This window comes from Zingiber officinale, chromosome 4A (genome assembly GCF_018446385.1).
Source record: "Zingiber officinale cultivar Zhangliang chromosome 4A, Zo_v1.1, whole genome shotgun sequence".
NCBI classification, from domain to species: domain Eukaryota; kingdom Viridiplantae; phylum Streptophyta; class Magnoliopsida; order Zingiberales; family Zingiberaceae; genus Zingiber; species Zingiber officinale.
The window spans coordinates 7,910,565-7,931,294 of NC_055992.1; the positions used below are offsets into that span (position 1 = coordinate 7,910,565).

At 37.7% G+C, this 20,730-nt stretch overlaps 2 protein-coding genes across 2 annotated transcripts; both read right to left on the reverse strand.

Moving 5' to 3' along the window:
- Positions 1-10,493: 10,493 nt before the first annotated feature.
- LOC121973106 (UDP-glycosyltransferase 83A1-like) lies at positions 10,494-12,077 on the reverse strand. The gene is made up of 2 exons (XM_042524688.1): positions 11,577-12,077; positions 10,494-11,469 (listed from the first exon to the last, which is right to left on the reverse strand). The coding sequence occupies exons 1-2, from the start codon at positions 12,049-12,051 to the stop codon at positions 10,583-10,585; spliced, it is 1,362 nt and encodes a 453-aa protein (XP_042380622.1). The 5' UTR covers positions 12,052-12,077; the 3' UTR covers positions 10,494-10,582.
- Positions 12,078-15,502: 3,425 nt separating this feature from the next.
- LOC121972215 (probable protein S-acyltransferase 22) lies at positions 15,503-16,760 on the reverse strand. Its single transcript, XM_042523911.1, has 4 exons — positions 16,682-16,760; positions 16,332-16,460; positions 16,155-16,235; positions 15,503-15,817 (listed from the first exon to the last, which is right to left on the reverse strand). Exons 1-4 carry the CDS (start codon positions 16,700-16,702, stop codon positions 15,503-15,505), a joined length of 546 nt encoding a protein of 181 aa, XP_042379845.1. The 5' UTR covers positions 16,703-16,760.
- Positions 16,761-20,730: the final 3,970 nt, after the last annotated feature.

A 20,730-nucleotide genomic window follows, 5' to 3' on the forward strand; every position in this document is an offset into this window, starting at 1 on the left:
GGAATCAAGCCGTGCTGGACATGTGGACAAGTTGGACATTATGCCAAATTTTGCCCTAAGCAAAAGGACAAGAAGAAAAACCAGAGCAATATGTCCAACACGAAGGCACAAGCAAATGTTGTGACTGCTAGTGACGGCACCAGCGATAGGTTTGTTGCCTTCAAACCTGAACTAAACTTGATCTATCAACCCAATGGATGGTTAGTTGATACAGGTGCTAATGTGCACTGTTGTGCTGATAGCTCTGCCTTCCTTACTTATCAGGTAATTGAAGGCACTTCCGTGACCATAGGGAACCATTCTGCAGCCAAGGTGTTTGGGATAGGACAAGTTGACCTGAGGTTCACCTCTGGAAAAGTCCTGTCACTGCATGAGGTGCATCATGTTCCAGCGGTCTGTCGAAATTTGATTAGCGGGTCAAAGTTAGTCCGCGCTATTTATGAGCTGAACTTTAAATGTAATAAAGTTGTAATATTACATTTAGGAACATTTATTGTAAAAGGTTACCTTAATAAGTTTATTTAAACTCAATGTAGAAAATGCTACTTTAAATAAATCTACTGATATTGATTGTTCATATAACATTGAGTCTTATGATATATTGCATGACAGATTAGGACATGTCAATTTTAATACCGTAGAAAGGATGATGAATCTAGACATGATTCCTAAGCATGCTATAAATGATAAGAAAAAATGTGAAGTTTGTGTGCAATATAAACAACCCCGTAAACCTTTCAAATCAGTTGATAGAAATTCTGATATTTTAGAATTGATTCATACTGACTGTTGTGAGTTTAACGGTGTAATAACGAGAGACCATAAACGATATTTCATTATCTTCATTGATGATCACTCTCGTTATTGTTATGTTTATTTGCTAAAAACTAAGGATGAAGCTTTAGATAAATTTATGATTTTTAAATCTGAAGCTGAGAATCAAACAAATAAATCTATTAAGAGGTAAATGTCTGATAGGGGTGGAGAGTTTACCTCAAACCTGTTTTAAAAATTTTGTCAAGATGTAGGTATAATTCACGAGGTAACTGCTCCATATAGTCCTCAATCCAACGGTATAGCAGAATGAAAAAATCGAACCCTTGAAGATATGATTAATCCCATGTTAGGTAGTTCTGGGTTACCCAACTTCATGTGGAGGGAGGCTCTATACACTGCATGTCATGTGTTAAATAGAGTCCCCATGAGGTCAAGGGATAAAAGCCCATATGATCTTTGGAAAGGCCGGAGGATAAGTTTGAAATACCTTAAAGTGTGGGGGTGCCTTGCAAAGGTACTAGTACCTAAACACAGAAGGAAAAAACTTGGTCCAAAGATTGTAGATGGTATGTTCTTGGGTTATGCTCAAAATAGTATTGCATATAGGTTTCTGATTATTAAATCTGAAATTTCTGGAATAGATGCAAATACTATTGTAGAACTTTGCGATGCTATACTTTTTGAGGATATATTTCCTATGAAGACGAGAACACCTCAATCTATATCTGATATTCCTACTAGAGATAAGCCTGCTGCTATAGAGGTCCCATTTGTTGGAACCCCAAGGTTGTTTTGGTATGATCAACAAGTTAAATTAGGTCCTGTGTTATTTTAACCTTGTGTCTAAGTGTGCAGGAGCTTAGGAGCACAGGTACTCGAGCGGAAGACGCAGCTAGCGAGAAGGACGACAGTCCGAGGGACGAGGTGCTGCGGAAGAGTACCCCGGTGGACGAGAAGGAAGCGTGCGGTGGTTCCGAGGGACAAAAGCCAGATCGGAAGATTGCTCGGGGAACAAGAGACGCAGCTAGCGAGAAGGTCGGCATGGGGTGCGACTGAGGGACGAAGACTGCGGATGAGTACGCTGGTGGACGAGAAGGAAACACGCTGTGATTCCGAGGGACGAGAAGCCGGAGCGAAAGGCTGCTCGAGAAGACCGGAACTTGGGTTCGGATGAGCCCTTTTCCGGATGGCAGAGATCACCCAAGCGAGCGGATCCGAAGGAGAAGAACCAGACTGAAGCGGGACTGAACCAGAGAAGAGGTCTCGGACGAAAAAGTCAACAGATGCTGACTTTGGGCTCCGGGGCGCCCGGAGCAGTTCGGGGCGTCCAGAGCAGCCTGGGGCGCCCGGAATGGCTTCGGGCGCCCGAACCAGTATTGTTGACCAGAACGCATCATTCACGTTCTGAACGTTGGGGGATAAAGTTTTATCCCCCCAGGGCGCCCGGAACCCTTCCAAGCGCCCCGACCAAGGCTATAAATATAGCCTTGGTCCAGAAGTTTAAAAAAAACGAACTCTGAATTGTAATTCCAACGCTTGTAAGCTTTAGTCTAGAGTTGAGCTTCTGTTTTCTGCACTTCAACGTTGTAAGAGGCTTCTCCGCCTGAAGGAGTTTTTAGTGAGCTTAATCTTCCTTGGATTAACAACCACATCGGTTGTAACCAAGTAAATCCTTGTGCCTCGCCTTTTCTTTATGCTTTTAATTTATCGACTTACTTTATATATACAAGTGTTAGCTTAAAGAGTTCGAGGAAGGGTTGCTTGCTTTTGTTTTTGTAGGATATCCAACAACCCCCTTTCTAGCCGGCCGCAACGGTCCTACAAGTGGTATCAGAGCCGAGGCACTTCAGGAGGATTAACCGCTGAACGAAGCAACGAAGTGATGGCCGGAGCCTACGACTACCCACCTACATTCGAGGGGGAGTTTGTCGTTTGGAAGCAAAAAATGGAGGTATATCTTAATTCTGATTTTGGTATTTCTTTAATATTAAAATTTGGCTATGAAGCCCCAAAGACAACGAATGGAGAAAAACTCGATCTACGCCTCTGGAACAAGAAGCAACGTGACGAGTCAATGGCAAACGGTTAGGCAGAATTTCACATTCTAACCGTAATATCAAATGAAGATCTCAATAGAGTTGCCGAGTACAAAAGCGCAAAAGAACTTTGATAAAAGTTCTTGAAGATTCATGAAGAATCAGAAGAAGGCAAATCCGAGACTAAAGAAATTGCCGAAACAACAATCATAGCAGAAGACCACCTAAAGATGAAGAAAGCTCAACCGAGATGAGTATCGAGAAAGGGGGAGAGTCTTCAGAAGAAAGTAATTCAACAGGGGAAGAACCAACAACCGATGAGGTAAGTCCGAGACTAAAGAAATTGCCGAAGAAATTGCCGAAGAACTTTGATAAAAGTTCTTGAAGATTCATGAAGAATCAGAAGAAGGCAAATCCGAGACTAAAGAAATTGCCGAAACAACAATCATAGCAGAAGACCACCTAAAGATGAAGAAAGCTCAACCGAGATGAGTATCGAGAAAGGGGGAGAGTCTTCAGAAGAAAGTAATTCAACAGGGGAAGAACCAACAACCGATGAGGTAAGTAAGGTATGACCTCTACCCTCAGAACAACTGGTTAATTCAATGGAAAAGTTGCCTAGAGATTATTGTGATTTAAAAATTTAATTATCGAATAATTCAAGAGAAAAGTTGTCTGAAGATTTTTGTGATTTAAAAATTAAATTATCGAAAGAGTGTTTCAGTTTACCAATTATCTTGAAAGATTCTTACGAATTACAAAATATTTTGATAAAATAATTTTGCAAGTTAGAAAATATTTTAACAAAAGAATTTTGCAAGTTAGAAATTTTGCCGAAAGACTTTTGTGAATTACAAAATATTTTGTCGACAGATTTTTGCAAATTAGAATTTATGACAAAATACTTCTGCGAATTACAAAATATTCTTTTGAAAGAATTTTGCAAAATAAAGACATTTCCGAAAGAATTTTTACAAATTATATTGTCGAAAAATTCTATTAAATTAGAATTTATACTATCAAAATATCTTTACAAATTAAGAATTCAAAATACAATAGAAAATGACATGTTACAATTTATACAAATTTCTACATGTTCAAATTTTCTTGCTTCAAAGTTAAGAAATTATGATAAATTAAAATAAAAATTTAAAATTTTCTGATAAAAGCATTAGAATAAAATAAATAAATGCATAGGAAATTTTTTAAAAGTTTTTCTTGCATAAAGTTTTGGGCTCAGAAAGATTTTTTCTTGATAGCGAAAACTAAAAATTTTTTTTTCACAAGTTATTTTTGACTTAGAAATTTTTCCTTGACTTGGAAATATTTTTTCTAAAAATCATTGAGATAGATTTTGATAAGTTTCTAAGTGTCAACCTCTAGACTTTTCTTGCCACCCCAATTTTTTATGTGATCAAAGGGGCAGAAGAAAAAATATAAGTCTAGGGGGAGGTAGAAAAATTGAAAATTAAAATTGGAATTTAATTTTTTCTATCTTGTTGCACATGATTGCAATATTAAAATGTTTAATTTTCATATCTATTTTGTCCCTAGCTTAACTTGGGTTGCTTACATCAAAAAGGGGGAGATTGTTGGAATCCCAAGGTTGTTTTGGTATGATCAACAAGTTAAGTTAGGTTCTGTGTTGTTTTAACCTTGTGTCTAAGTGTGCAGGAGCTTAGAAGCACAGGTACTCGAGCGGAAGACGCGGCTAGTGAGAAGGACGACAGTCCGAGGGACGAGGTGCTGCGGAAGAGTACCCCGGTGGACGAGAAGGAAGCGTGCGGTGGTTCCGAGGGACGAAAGCCGGAGCGGAAGATTGCTCGGGGAGCAAGAGATGTAGCTAGCGAGAAGGTCAGCATGGGGTGCGACTGAGGGACGAAGACTGCGGATGAGTACGCTGGTGGATGAGAAGGAAACACTCAGTGATTCTGAGGGACGAGAAGCCGGAGCGGAAGACTGCTCGAGTAGACCGGAACTTGGGTTCGGGTGAGCCCTTTTCCGGATGGCAGAGATCACCTAAGCGAGCGGATCCAGAGGAGAAGAACCGGACCGAGGCGGGACTGAACCAAAGAAGAGGTCCCTGATGAAAAAGTCAACAAATGTTGACTTTGGGCTCCGAGGCGCCCGGAGCAGTCCGGGGCGCCCGGAGCAGCCCGGGGTGCCCGGATTGGCTCCGGGCGCTCGGACCAGTATTGTTGACCAGAACGCATCATTCACGTTCTGAACATTGGGGGATAAAGTTTTATCCCCCCAAGGCGCCCGGAACCCTTCCAGGCGCCCCGACCAAGGCTATAAATATAGCCTTGGTCCAGAAGCTTTAAAAAAATGAACTCTGAATTGTAATTCCAACGCTTGTAAGCTTTAGTCTAGACTTGAGCTTCTGTTTTCTGCGCTTCAATGTTGTAAGAGGCTTCTCCGCCTGAAGGAGTTTTTAGTGAGCTTAATCTTTCTTGGATTAACAACCATATCGATTATAACCAAGTAAATCCTTGTGCCTCGCCTTTTATTTATGCTTTTAATTTATCGGCTTACTTTATATATACAAGTGTTAGCTTAAAGAGTTCGAGGAAGGGTTGTTTGCTTTTATTTTTGCAGGATATCCAACAACCCCACTTCCAGCCGGCCACAACGGTCCTACACCATTATCCATAGTAGGTATACCTTCCTCAAGTCACTCTAGACTAGATGAATCTAGTGAGTATACAGAACCGAGAAGGAGCAAGAGGCAACGCGTGTCTACGGATTTAGGTCAGGATTTTATCACCTATAATATAGAAGGTGACCCTGTGACATATAGAGATGCTATGGCTTCTCCTGAAGCTAAGCACTGGAAAGAGACCATTAAAAGTGAAATGGACTCTATTATCTCTAATGACACTTGGGAGTTGGTAGATTTACCTCCTGGATGTACCACTATAGGATGTAAATGGGTGTTTAAGAGAAAACTAAAACCTGATGGGTTAGTAGATAAATTCAAAGCCCGCCTAGTTGCTAAGGGATTCAAACAGAAAAAAGGGATTGACTATTTTGACATTTATTCTCCTGTTACCAGAATTACTACAATCCGAGTGTTAATAGCATTGGCATCCATATATCATCTTGAGGTCCATCAAATGGATGTCAAAACGACATTCCTTAATGGAGATCTTGAAGAAGAGATATATATGGATTAGCCTGAGGGACATGTAGTCTCTGGAAATGAGAATAAAGTCTGTAGGTTAGTCAAATCTCTTTATGGTTTGAAGCAAGCCCCAAAGCAGTGGCACGAAAAATTTGATAGCACTATGCTATCGTTTGGCTTTGAAATGAATGACTCTGATACATGTGTGTATGCTAAAATGAAAGGTGATAATTGTATTATCTTATGTTTATATGTAGATGATATTCTGTTTTTTTGTTCTAACCTTTTTATTATTAATGAGAGGAAGGCCCACTTAAGTGGTAAGTTTGATATGAAGGATATGAGTTGTGCTGATATGATTTTAGGGCTGAAGTTGACTCATTCAACTGAGGGAATATCAATTTCTCAGTCACTCTATGTTGAAAGAGTATTAGAGAAATATGACTATAGCCAAGTTAAATCTGTCGTCACACCCTATGATTCTTCAAAAACTCTCCACAAGAATAAGAGTGGTGTGATATTTTCTCAATTAAAATACTCACAAATCATAGGTAGTCTAATGTATTTAGCAAATTATTCTAGACCTGATATTTCTTTTGCTATAACGAAATTGAGCAGGTTTACTAGTTGTCCGGACAGAACGCATTGGGATGCATTAGACAGAGTACTCAGATACCTAAAAGACACTATATCCTTGGGCTTGTGGTATGAGAGATTCCTTATAGTCCTGGAGGGATATAGTGATGCTAGTTGGATAGCTGACACTGCTGAGTGTAAAGGCGTTACTGGTTATGTCTTTACACTTGGAGGCGGTGTAGTTGCTTGGAGGTCTGTTAAACAGACGATTATAACCCGTTCTACATCTGAGGCAGAATTGTGTGCTTTGGATACCACAGTAACTGAAGTTGATTGGCTTAAGGGTCTTCTTTTTGAAATTCCCTTGATGATGAAGCCAATACCTTCTATTTCAGTACACTGTGATAATCAAACAACAATAGCTCAGATTAGAAGCTCCAAGTATAACCAGAAATAGAAGAGATATGTACGAATAAGATTAAAGTCTATTCGTGAGCTAGTGTCTCTTGGAGTGGTGTCATTGGACTTTGTAAGTTCAAAGGACAATATTGCTGATCCACTCACTAAAGGACTTGATTCTGAGAAAATCAAGAGATCCAGTAAGGGAATGGGATTGAGGCCTATCCTGGTTTCACCTATAGCGGCAACCCAACCTATCTGATTGGAGATCCCAAGAAGTAGGTTCAATGTGGTATAAACAAGTTATAAGGGTGAACCGTAAGCATCAAATTGATTGAGATGTAATCTCATAGTCTCTTCCCTGGATAGATGCTTGACTGCTAGTAAGGATGAGCTTAGAAGCTCTTAATGAGTTCAAGGTCTTAATGACAGGATACTCGCAGTACATCCTTGGAGAACTCATCTATGTAAGTGTAACTGTGTGACCGCAGTGTGGGGGGGTCTAGGCAACTCTCCTTAGCACTTATGAAACAAGATTCGGTGGCATGGTCGTAATGCACCAACCCAGAAGGATTCAACCATCGCTCATGATGAGTTGTTATCAATTGATTTTCATATATAAAAGGTTTAAGTTTAAGACTGAGTTCACTTCAAACCTATGTGAATAAGTTTGGTGTACTTAGGTGAAAATTCAAACCGGAAGGTATTTTCACTAAAATCTCATTGCAACCAAGCCTCAGGACAAGTCTCTGTTTTTCGACCAAAATAATTTGAATTAGTGGGGGATTGTTGAGTTTTGTGTTTAATTCAAAGTATTTTTCTTGGTTTTAGTTGTTATGGTAATGCATATGTGAATGCATTTAGTCCCACATTGGTAAGCTAAGAAGGTTGGAAGACCTTATATATGGATCCCTTCCATCCTTGCTTAGCAAAGTTAAGGGGACCTACATGCATGCGCGAGCCGAGCCCAAATCAGGTGGTTTCGGGGGGTTCGAGCCGGAAATCCATAAACCGGGCGCGACGCACGCGAACATCGCGCGCAGGGGGGAGGGGGTGCAAATCCCGAGCTTGTGGGCCTCACACTTGCAGGCGGCCTGGTTCATTTTTGCCAGTCCTTGGTTTGGTTTGGTTCTGTCCTCGCGTGAACCACCGACGCACCTGGCGAGGCGTGTGAGCAAGCGACGCACTTCGAACCAACGCTTTGGTTTGCTGGCGAAGCAATATCCCGCACGTGAGGAAGCGACGCACTTCGAACCGGCACACGCTTTGGTTCGCTGGCGAAGCAGTGCTTCAGGGTGAATAAATACACTATCTCTATTCGTGGTTCAAACACTCTCAAGCAGTCTGCTTTCTCTCCTTCCCTCTCTGTGTATGCGTGCACTGTCTTCTTCTTTTTCGAGAGTTTTTCCTTGTCCTGAGGCTTGGTTTCCGCGATCTGAGGTTGAGTCCGAGTGCAACGTTCATCTTGGAGTGCACCTACGGGCGACGCGAGTGGTTGTCGGATCTTGGGAGAATTTTGCCGGAGAGCCTCTGCACCGTGGGCGACAATAAATTCTCTAAAGACAGTCGGCACGCCGACGCTTCAATAGGAAGATACCAATTTCTGAATCTTACTCTTTTATTTATCTGTTTATTGCATGCTTGCTATTTTGGTGCAATTTACTACTGTTTAATACTCTCCTATCAACGACATTCTAAAATAGATCTTTAAACTTCATGTTCATGTTACTTCAACAAAAGAGTATATGAAGGCAATTATTTAGTTTGCTGCAACTAAAGCCAATGCAACTAAATCAATTAGGGTCTTATTACTAGGATGGAGCATGCCGTGAATAGGAAGGAAAGTTACTACAAGAAAGAGTTGTATTTCAGGTATTCAACAAAGTGAATCCATATTTTGTCACTATCCTTTATAAGGAGAGGGTCACTTCAGGTATTCAACTCAACGACATCATAATACAAGAAAAACAAAAGAAATAAAAGAAAATCCAACCTGAGAAAGGAAACGATCGATGAAGATGGGCAAAGATGTTCGACGGAGAGGAGTTTAGGGTTACGACAGAGAGGTTTCGATGGAGGGAGTTCGTGTGAGGAGGCTTCGACGGAGAGGGCTTCGGCGGAGAGGGCTTCGCCAGAGAGGGCTTCGCTAGAGAGAGGATGGGTGAAGATATTGGCGGAGAGGAGTTTAGGGTTGCGGTAGAGAGGTTCCGACGGAGGCAGAACGCATGAGGAGGATGCTGTGATTTTAGGTTTTGCGGGTTGGTTTCGGGCGTGAGGATATGTTTCCTGTGATAAGTAGTTCGCAAGCTGGTGAGGATGCTTGGCGGAAAAATATTCGCGGGAGGATTTTCACGTGTAAAATTTTGGCTAGATGTTTAGAAAATTTTGAAGATTATTAACGGTGCACATTGCATGCTGTTAAAATTTTATTATATTTATTCGCATCATATATTTTTACACACCGTCATTTATATATGTATAATAACTATTAACAACACTCTTCGCACACCATTAATATTAAGTTTTAATAGCGCACACTGCATGCCGTAGAAAAATTTATTCACAACATATTTTTTTACAAGCTGTCATTTGAATAAATATTATATTATCCGCAGCACACATAATTGGGCACGCCGTAAAAACTATGATTAACGATGCGCTTTAATCGCGCACAATTGATGATGCACTGTAGAAAATCACTTTTATTATAGTGATGCATTTCTAATTTTAATTGTTGATTTTTTTTCACGGATAATGTAAATAAAGGTATATTTTAATACCATAAGTAGATATCCAAACTTTATTAAAGCATAATTTTTAAGAACACGTTAAACTTATGTTTATCAATTTATGTATTTTTCTGATAAATAGTTTGCCCTTTATCTATATCTATTTTAACTTTAGGTTTATCATATGAGCATGATTTTTTTCATATATGAGTATATTTGCCCTTTGTTTTTTTAATAATCTATTGTACCATTGTTGCAGGATTGAATAATGATGAATTTAATAGGTTTTGAGTAGGATGAGAGGTGTAATCTAGGGACTTATTGGTTTTGAGTAGGATGAGATGTATTTGTTTTTGTGACGGAATTAATTTAGAACAATGCATGATGCTTTACATGAATGATGTAATTATTTTTGAATGTATGTTTGTGAATTGTTTGCGGATGTTTTTGAATTGTTTGTGAATGTACCATGAATTATTTGTCAATGGTGATAGTTTGTGAATGTTAAATGTGTAGTAAATAGTTTGTAATGCTATATTATAATATTAGATTGAAATTTAAATGACAGGATTTAAATTGTTGAATTAAGGAGTTGTTATCAAAATTTTACCTTAAATTAGTAATGAAAATAAAAAAGAATCCGTCGCTAAATTTTATCTTAATTTAGGACTGAAATAAAATAGTACTATAATTTAACGACAAAATAAAAAATTTTATTACTAAATTTAACGAATAAAATTCCATCATTAAAATAAATATTCGGAAGTCGGCGACTATAAAAAAAATTAAGATTGAAATTTTAGATAGCTCGTTATGGATTTTCTTGCAAGGAAAATAGAAGTCTTTCCTCCTGTTTTTATTCTTATTCCACATTGACCATCTTATTCTGTGCAACCCGTCCTGTGTTGCCATAAGAAAACATCAGATTTGTCTTCGAATCACTATGGCTTGAAAGCATCCATAAAGGTCTTAAGATTCTCCAGCGAAGCGCCTCCTTCGTTAATGTTCTGCTGAGCATTCTCCTTCAACATCGATGCCCTTGCTCTCATCTCCTCGTTCGAAAGCAACTCTTCTACCTTGGATTTCACCTGTTCCCGCTTAACGATCCCACTCTCGTCAGGCGTCATGCGCAGACCCACCTTCCAATCGTCACAAATGTAGCTCTGGTTCAGGAATTGGTCCCCAAAATACGGCCAACAGAGGAAGAGCTTCCCGTTCCTGACGCCTTCCATGGTGGAGTTCCAACCGCAGTGAGACACGAAGCAAGCGACAGAAGGGTGAGCCAGCACCTTCTGTTGAGGTGCCCAAGCCACAATCTTCCCTCTGTCTCCGACACGCTCTTTGAATCCATCCGAATAGGCATCGGCAGAGTCACCGGTTAGGTCGGGCCGGACCACCCACAAGAACGGTCGGCCGGTCGCCTCCAGCCCGAGCGCGAACTCCTGGAACTGGCCGCGGTCGAAGATGGTGAAGCTCCCGAAAGCCACGTAGACGACGGAACCCGGCTGCCGCTCGTCCAGCCACGACAAGCAGGCCGCGTCCTCCGGCCAGAAATTCCCCAAGGCGCGGTTCGGCCGGAGGCCGGTTAGCAGCGGCCCGATTGGAAGAATCTTTGGATTGTAACGGAAGGTTGGCTCTTCGAGCTCTTTGAAGGAGTTGCAGATGATGAAATCTGCGACGTCGATTGCCCTGTTGTTGTTGACGATGTGGTTGAAGATTAGCTGTTTGGTTCTGCCATCTCCAAGTAGGTTCCATATCAAGTGGGACGCGTTGATGAATGGCATGCCGGGACCGAGCTGGAACGTCTCGTGTTCAGAGATCGGTGTGCCTGTAAAAACAGAAACTGTCGTTACTTTTGCATCATGTAAAATTTGGCGTCTCACTAATTAATCACAATCATCTGACCAAAACAAAAACAAAAACAAAATCAATTACCATCGGCATTGATGACGCCTCTAGAAATCAACTTCGGAATGCTCAGCAGAGTCGCAAGTACCTGGGCTGCCGCCGGCCAGAAAGAGGCTGACCGGAGACCCTTCTTACAGCCAACCTCCAGCGCCCATCCCATGTTCGCATCCACCAACATGCAACTCATGGGATCCTCTGTTTTTTTGCTCTTCTCGATTAGTTCCTCCAAGCACCGCGGCATTACCTTCGTGAATGCTTCCGTGAGCCTGGCGAGATCGTTCCGGTCTTCTTCCGGCCCTAATCCGTCGGGGACCGTTACCAGAGCGATCTGCTCCACGGCGCTCCCCGCGGACAACGCGGTTAGCAGACGCTTGTGGTTGAATTCGGTATTGACGAAGGTGACCTTGAAACCGTGATCTACTAAGCAGTGGCAGAGCTCCATGAAGGGAATGACATGGCCTTGAGCAGGGAATGGTAGAGCGAGAACGTGTGGCACGTCCATCCTGAAACAACAGAGAGAAAGAGGAAGAGAGGAAGAACAACAAAAAAGAAGAGATAATTACTTAATTTTATCAGTGAATTATATAATAGAAGTTATGGAAAGAACTATGACAAATATGACAAAATGAAAATTAAGTATGATAAATATGCTAATTATAAAAGTACGAAATTTGATTAAATCATGATAAATATGTTAATTATAAAAGTAATTTGAGTTATAGCGTGACAAATATTGAATTAAAGTATAACAATATAAGTCATTATTGATTTAAATTAAGCGGGAATGATTCTAAAATCCCTATACAAATTTAAATATTTGCATTCAGTCCCTGTATCATACTTTCTTTTTTCTCGATACCTCACCAAAATGATTTATTTGTTTCAATTTCCTAACTCATTTAAAATTACCAACTTACCCACGTATTAAATTAAAACCTTCAAATATTGCTTATCTCTCTCCCAACTACCAACGCACCCCCCTATTTCGAGCCTCTGCAACCCCAAGTCATCGGCGACACAGTCTCCAACTTCCCCTCTAAACCATCGGCGATGACCTGACCTCCCCTTACTTCAACCTAAAGCATCTCCATTGACGTTGAAGACAGAAATCGGAGAACCGACATAACTCTACTTTCACCTTCAACCCAAGAATTATCGGTAAGTTATAATTTTCTATCATATATTTCAACCAAGTTTTTATTCTTGTGCGAAAAATCGAAGGTTTAGGTCATGGGTGTTTTCAATTTTGTGAGGTTAAGGTTGAATAAAATTTGGTTTCTATTTTAGAATTACAAATTTATGAATAAATTTGTATTGCATCTTCTTTAATTAAAGGAAAGAACGAGCCATGTGAATATTTTGTAATGATTATCAATAAACAGGGTATTGTACCCAATTTAATAGTATGATGCTCAAAATTTGTGAGATTGAATAAAATTGAGTTTGTGAACAAGATAGGGTTTAGTTTTCTGGTTGGGTTTGTGTTATTTAGAGACGAATTGATGGCAAATTTTTATTATTTAGTTCTTGAATAGAAAAACTCTTAAATCATTAGGAAATCTCTAGAAAAAAAATTCTTGAATTGTATATGAATAAAACTTTAATATTCAGTTTTTATATGATTGAATTAAATGTTCTATTTTTATGGATTAGGTTAAAATGGATTCTAGAAGTGGGTCATGCAACCTTCTATTTTTGGGTAGTTGTAAGTGCAAGAACCAATTGTTTGTGATTTTAATTTTTAGTGGTTATAGTTTGATGGATATATATGCAAGTCTTGATAAAAAAAATGTGTAGAGATTACTCCCGAATCTATGATTCTGCAATACCTAGCTCCATAACATAAGATGTATGTGAATTTGAACGATAATGATAATGTGCTTAATATGATACATTTTCATATATGTATGCAGCTGAGCATGATCAATTTGAGGTTAGAGTGTAGAAACGAAAATGCCAACGACAACCTAAATTTGGGAAGGTAATATATATTATATCCCTCTTCATATTTTGGTTTTGATAATATTATATCACTACAAGAAAAAAGCTAAACAACAACGCTTTTTTGGCGTTGTCGTATGTACTTAAAAAGTGATGTTGTAGATGGTGTTGTAGAAAGTCATATCAAAGACAACGCTTTAAAAGCGTTGTGGTTGGTCACAAAGACAACGCTTTTTAAGCGTTGTCTTTTCATTCTTAAAAAGCGTTGTTATAGATACTGTTGTAAAAATGCACATATCAAAGACAACGCTTTAAAAGCGTTGTGGTTGGTCACAAAGACAACGCTTTTTAAGCGTTGTCTATTCGTTCTTAAAAAGCGTTGTTAAAGATGCTGTTGTAAAAATGCACATATCAAAGACAACGCTTTAAAAGCGTTGTGGTTGGTCTCAAAGACATTGTTTTTTAAGCGTTGTCTTTTATTACTTAAAAACGTTGTCTTTTTAAAATTTATAAAAAATAGTGTTTTTCTTAATTAAATAGCAAAAATTATAAAAAATACTCAAAATTTACATATAATTGAATATCCACAACCACAATTATTTTTATAATAAGACTATTTAACAAATAAATAAAACTTTATATTATACAAACAAAATGTATACATATTGATCCACAAATTAAATTTGTATCATACAAGTTATCCTTAACTTCATGACAATAATTTTTCAAACACACAAGTTTTACAAAACCTCATCATTGACTAACCGCTGTTGTTGGTGTCCATCGCATGGAATTGCTTCTTTAAGTCCAGCAATCTCTTCTTCTGAAAGGCTTTCAGCTATCACTCTTAGAGCCATCTTCTTCAACTTGTCATCAGCACACCTGGGTTGTAGGCAATCAAGAAATTTTGTATGAAAACTTTCATACATGTAAATCTCGTACTAAATAATATGTCAATGTTATATATACATGTAATTCATACCGTAAGTGTGTTTATATCGTATCTGACAAGTTTTCTTTAGGGCCAACTTCTACTCAAGCTCTTTAAACACTGCATCAAAATAAAAAAATTGGCATTAGTTCTGTGCTAAATGAAAATCATATTTAGAGGAAAAAGCGGGAGTGTTGTAGATGGATATATTAACCAAGCATATTAATGTTTGACCTGTCTTTACAAGTTCTAAGCATATATATTAACCAAGCGGGAGTGCTGTAGACTCCGAACCAAGTAAAAATAAACTGTGTTAGCAATTGTTTTTACTTAACTTATATTCTGCTGCATTTTACTCAATTGTTTTTAAACGAACGTGAAAAAGCAACGAGTGCTATTGACATTAATTTTGAACTAGAATTAATTTTGAACTAGAATTTCTGTAATAGAATCTAACTTAAGTTATACCATGAGATTGACAATTATTTACACAATTGAGCTGAAGCAAGGTAAAAGTTCAACTTGACATGACACATTCACAGTCCCAAAATCGAGGACGACATTCTATTCCCTTCCAACACCCATGGGTCATGGAAATATATATATTAACAAACTGTAGACATTATCCTACTATCAAATTCTCAGAAGTCAGAAGTTGGCAATGGAAATGTGAATGCAGTTCAATTTATGAATAGCTAATGATCAACTAAGTTGATTTTGGTTAGCTTTCCAGCGAGAGCTTGAATAAGAAATCGCATGCAGTTTACAAGATTCTTAGTTCACGAAATTCCATAAAAACGGGTTAATTATAACAACATTAACTACCCATATTAAAAGATATATTGCATCTTTCAAAATAGGTTCACAAGAAACAAATCATCTAAAGAGGTCAATGCATGAAAACAAAATTCAAACAGCACACACCTAAGTTCGCTAACCATTGAACCAAGTGTACAATAAGCAAGTGGATTACATTTGTTATTTCAATTTTTATTCAAAAATACGATAATGATGAATAAGGAGAAATGAATGAAGTGTTGATAAAGATTTACAACTAGGCTTTTTTACCAAAAAAAAACTTTTAATTAAATGGATTTGCCTCGTACAGTAAAAAAAATCTTATTAAAAGGTTTTTCAAAAATAATCTTAACCATGGTAAATTACATTCACAATAACTTTCTAAATAATGAAAGTATGATACCTGATCCTCAAGGAATAATCTTGGCGGAGTACACCATGCACCCCGATGGAATTGATTGAAAGAACTGGTGCTGCTTAGTCCAGTAAAAGAGCTCACTTGGGACATTTGCGGACTTTGCTGCCCACCAACAGCAAGTTGCTCCTGCTCCTGATCTTGCTCCCTCAAAGCAATAATGTAATCATAGGTGCTGATTCCCTGTAAGCGCATCCATGTAGAGTAGCATGAGCTAGTTAAAGTGTCAATTTTCTCCAGAATTGATGAATAAACAACACCATATCGTTCAAATTCTACTATTTGTTTTCCACTATGGAAAATCTATCAGTTAAATAACAAGCTGTAATAGTTCAGTTGGATAATAAGTTTCAGTAATGCTCAGTGTATGGATGAATGCAAAGAATTTGAAAATATAAAAGATATATTCCTTGAAATAGAGATATTTGACCGGATACATAGGTTTGTTTTATATAAATGTAGGAGCTGTGTAACTGGTAGTGTTTGCTGTGTCACAAGTAGAAATATGAAAGTAGTGTACCTTTTTTATTAAAAGAATATGGAAGAAGAAAAGTTGTGCAACTGGAAGAGTAGCAACCATGGCTAATAAAGTGCACACAGCCTGCATTATAGAGACATTATCAAATTAGTATCAGAACCTTGAAAAATCCTCATTATGATGTGTGATTTTCATTCATTTTCTCTTCTGAGTACTCACCACCACAATGATAAAGGGTGCCAAGGAAAAGCTACTACCCAGCTTTGAAACAATTTCAGCAGAAAATCTCCTTCTCTCAACAAAACACAGTATCAGCACAAGCATCCCAACAGCCCACTGCAGAATAAGCTGGCCCAAGGTGCACAAAGCATGGAGACCAATCAATAGTCAATCAGAATGAAAAGGACCTGACATAAAATGCATTCTATGTATCAGGTCCTTCACGTACTAAGAAAATAGTATCTTCTAAGTTGATGCACACAGATGATAAATCTACACTAAGAAAATAGTGTCAATCACTATGATTAATGAATACAACTATTGGAATGGTAGGAAATATTTGTGCTTACCAAGAGAAGAGCAAACACCATGAGGATGAAGAACCTTTTGTAATTTTTTCTTCCTATGCAGTTATTGATCCACTACTAGGAAAGATGAATACTGCATATTACTACAAGATAACAAAACATATAAGGTTGTGAATGGAGAAAACCCTCACCCTGCAATGATGATCAAAGCCATCAACGCATTTGTCACAGACTCTACAATGCTTACTATATTTTAGAACCTGCAATACAAACAGATAGAAATCATTAGAGAAAAACCAAGTTAATATAAAGCACATAAGAACTTTATTTTCTTGAAAAGATTGTGTGGCTCACCGTAAATGAGATCTCTATCACCTTTCTCCCTAATAACCAATATTCTGAATTATCCATCTTTTATGGTTATGCATTTGTCCAAAGGCCATCTGATCAAGCAATCAAAAAAAGTAAATTACTCATCTTACTGTCCTATTCTTTTTAAGACATCCTACCACACCACATGAGAAGCACCCACATTGTTTTGGTTAGCCTAGAAATTTGCAACTTATCACCTCGAATCCCAACGGTGGCATCACTCTGAATTATTGCACAACTTCTCCATCCATAGCAATCCAAACACCAGAACACGAAATGGCGAAGAAATATTACCTTAGTTAAGATGGAAGATTAAAAGTATTGATCAGGAAGAGACCAACAACTTTAGAAGCCTCGAAGTTTTAAATTTTGTCCATGCTGGTTGGCACAGGGAAAAAAAATTCATTCCATCTGCCAACTGGCACACGAAAAAGAACAAAACTACTGGTATGCTCCTATGAACTGCACCACCGCTTGCCGCCTTTAACACCTCATGTGTTCCTCTTTGTCGGTTGAAACCTACTATGTCACCTCATTGCCAATTGAAACCCACTGCATCCCCTCACGAGCAGTCTTCTGAACAGCCACCCACCGGATGAGGCCAATAGCTTTGAATGCCTTAAACACATGGTTTTAGATCTTGTTTGTGTCACTTAACATGGCCAATATATATGCTTGGAGAAGATGACTTGTTTCAGAAGCTTTTTAGATCAAAGATACGAAGTGCATTGTTATAAAACTAGATGCACGAACACTTGCTTATACGGTTCTTGAAATAAAATACATTCGTAACCGTCACTAGCCCAAGCTCAATAAGGAAAATTCACGGTAAATGTGCATAGTATACCTCAGATACTGCAGATGATAGGGAAGGCCAGAAGACAGTTTGATGCAAATATTGAGATTACCCAAGCCAATCCATGGTACTAATCCTGACAGCTCCTCCAAATCGCACTGACTTGATTGTGTCCACCCATCCTTGTTCATCAGCTTGGAACCTTTGAAATGAAAGCTGCATTGGGTACATGGAAAAAACAACAAAAAGGGAGGATAAATGATAGCCACCAACCTAATTGTTCACAAATATCTGTATAAGTTATTAAGGGTGTTCATAGAAGTTGATCCTTTAGCCGTGTCTGTTAGATGGTCAAATCTAGGCGCCAACTCAAAAATGTTGGCGTCCAAGTGTTAGTGTTCAACTACTTCTGATTTTCTTCATCTTTGAATTGTTAAATACATAGGGTATTTATAGGGAATACTCAAGATGTATCTAAATAAATACATGAACCAATATTAAATGACATACATTCATCATCCGAAGAGTCATTCATGAATCCTCCAATATTCATGCTCCAGATGACCATACATTAGATTATAAGTCCAATTAATTTGATTGCAAGGTTGTAAACAGTCCTTGAGGGCTATTGATAGTGATTCCAGTACGTACTGGAAAATAATGGAACAAACCTATGAAACAACTATCAAGGGATTCACTTCAACTTTCCTAAACCAAAGAAGAAACAGATGGATTACAAAAGAAAACAATTTGCACCATCAAACTGAAACTTATAATAAGCCTTAATAAATTAATGAAAAAAGAATTGTTTAGAAGTTCACTGAGAAACATATGAAAATACAACAAATGCAACTGCAAAAAAAAATAAAAAACTAGTATCCAATTAACTTTTTTTTATACTTTCAGATCAAAAGGTCAAATTTATATACTTTGGTTCATGTTCAAGCAAGAGGATAACAATCTCATCGACAGTTAGTATTTCCTTTTAATATAGAACACTAAAAAGAAGGAATATCAATGATGAAACAAACCTGAAAATGCGAGCTACTGAGGCAGCGAGCAATCTGCTTGAACAAGGTAATCATGCAGCGTTGGAACTCTGTCGTGAGCATCAAAGACCAAATATTACCAAATATTAAGATCACTGACAAACCAAATAATACGTTATTTTTAACAGCTATCTAGAGGATCTGGCTTTTTGACTTAAAGCTGGTTCAAAGAAGACAAATCAAATATACAAATACTAAGATGAAAGCATAATGAAGTAGTTAACTTTTTCTACTTTACCTGATTATAAGATCTACAGCTTCTTGCTCAGTATTTTGCTGCACGAGTAATTATTAGAAAAACAAACCCAATAGTGGAACAAAAGCTAGATAAAGAAACTAGATAATTTACACTGACAGAACTTTACAGAATAACATATAATACAGTGCTTTGTACTTGCATATTAATCCAGAAAACATCCTTTCACTTAAGTGACAATTTTTCCAAAACATCATCATTCACAAAACATCATCAATCACTAAAAATTTTCACAAGTTTTTAAACTTCAGTGACAACTTTTCTTTGGGGTTAACTGCTCAAGGTCGATCTGGTAACTATGCACTGCATCAAAAAAATTGGCATTAACTATGATTCCACCAAAAAAACCACCATTCCATGAACTTAAATCTAAATAGAATTATGGCAACTATCATTCCATACCTATTCATAAATATGATCTTGTATGCACTCCGCCAACTCGGACCGAACCTCATCAATTTGTTCATGAGAGTACCCTATTTTTGTGAACTGTGAGCATACACAATTTATGTTAATGGAAAAAATAATCAACACTGATCACTTTGCAATTTTAAATAGTTTATGTCAAATAATTTGAGATAAGCTAAATAATGTTACTATTGATTGCAGCGAATCTCTCTCAATAGTCTCAACTTCTTCAATAATTTCTCTCATAAATCGCATCACAAAAAAACCATATTGTTTCGCATCCGGTTGTTGAGGAGCCTATATATAGTAATTAGAGTCAAATTGTTAATGAAAATTATACACATTACAATATATGTTAAACAAAAGTACACATACCTTAACTACTTCCCACTTAACATTTTTCCTACCTTTCCTTCCCTTGGTTGAATTAAACAATTTTAAGGCCCTTCATACGTTAAGAATATTTGTTAAATAAGATTTTTATTATAATAAATATTTACTAAAAGAAATCTGAACTCACATTTCCATTACGTATTTTGAATCATCATCGCGAATGCGGCAACTTAGGGAATCCAGCAGGTAAATAGCATCCTTGTAAGGTTCAATAACACTAAGATTCCAATGGAAACTAGGCAAATACATAGGATTAGATCATAAAATTGAATAAATTATCGAAAGGAAGCAATTGAAAGTGATGTTTTACTTCTTGCTTACCCGACATTACATGGCACTAACACTAGTTGATCTGTTGATGCACTTGTCAGCTTATCTGCTAAAAGAGTTGCCCTTTGATTCAGGGTTTCAAGCTTAACTGATTTGTCTTGTGCCGTTTTTGCCAGATATGGGAGTTTGTGAGGATTCATAAATCTGAATTTCTTTGTCTTGGTATCTTTCACCATCTTTTTATACAGACACCTATCATTGCAAAGAAAAAATATTTAGATACTAAATAATAAAATTTAGATACAAAACACTCATAATAAGTTGGAAAAAATAATGATCACTCATAACACTAAGTTATGGCTGATGATAGTAACATCCATACATGAGAACTTACTATGAACAGTCTTGCATATTAAACATACCAGAAATGTATACATGCAAATTCTTTTATTTCTTGAGGACAAGCACATTTAAGATACTTAAAAATATACAAGAAAAAGATATGAGCAAAGTACTTCCTGTCTAGAAGAACAAATGGCAGAAGGCA

What these genes read in the sequence shown, in the direction of transcription:
- LOC121973106 (XM_042524688.1), bottom strand. Translation starts at nt 12,051, where the DNA reads ATGGACGTGCCACACGTTCTCGCTCTACCATTCCCTGCTCAAGGCCAT. An exon ending in AGGCGTCATCAATGCCGATG is followed by an intron (nt 11,470 to 11,576) that starts GTAATTGATTTT and finishes CTGTTTTTACAG; the next exon opens with GCACACCGATCTCTGAACAC.
- LOC121972215 (XM_042523911.1), bottom strand. Translation starts at nt 16,702, where the DNA reads ATGGTGTTTGCTCTTCTCTTG. An exon ending in TGGTGTTTGCTCTTCTCTTG is followed by an intron (nt 16,461 to 16,681) that starts GTAAGCACAAAT and finishes ACCTTGGGCCAG; the next exon opens with CTTATTCTGCAGTGGGCTGT. An exon ending in CACCCTTTATCATTGTGGTG is followed by an intron (nt 16,236 to 16,331) that starts GTGAGTACTCAG and finishes TCTATAATGCAG; the next exon opens with GCTGTGTGCACTTTATTAGC.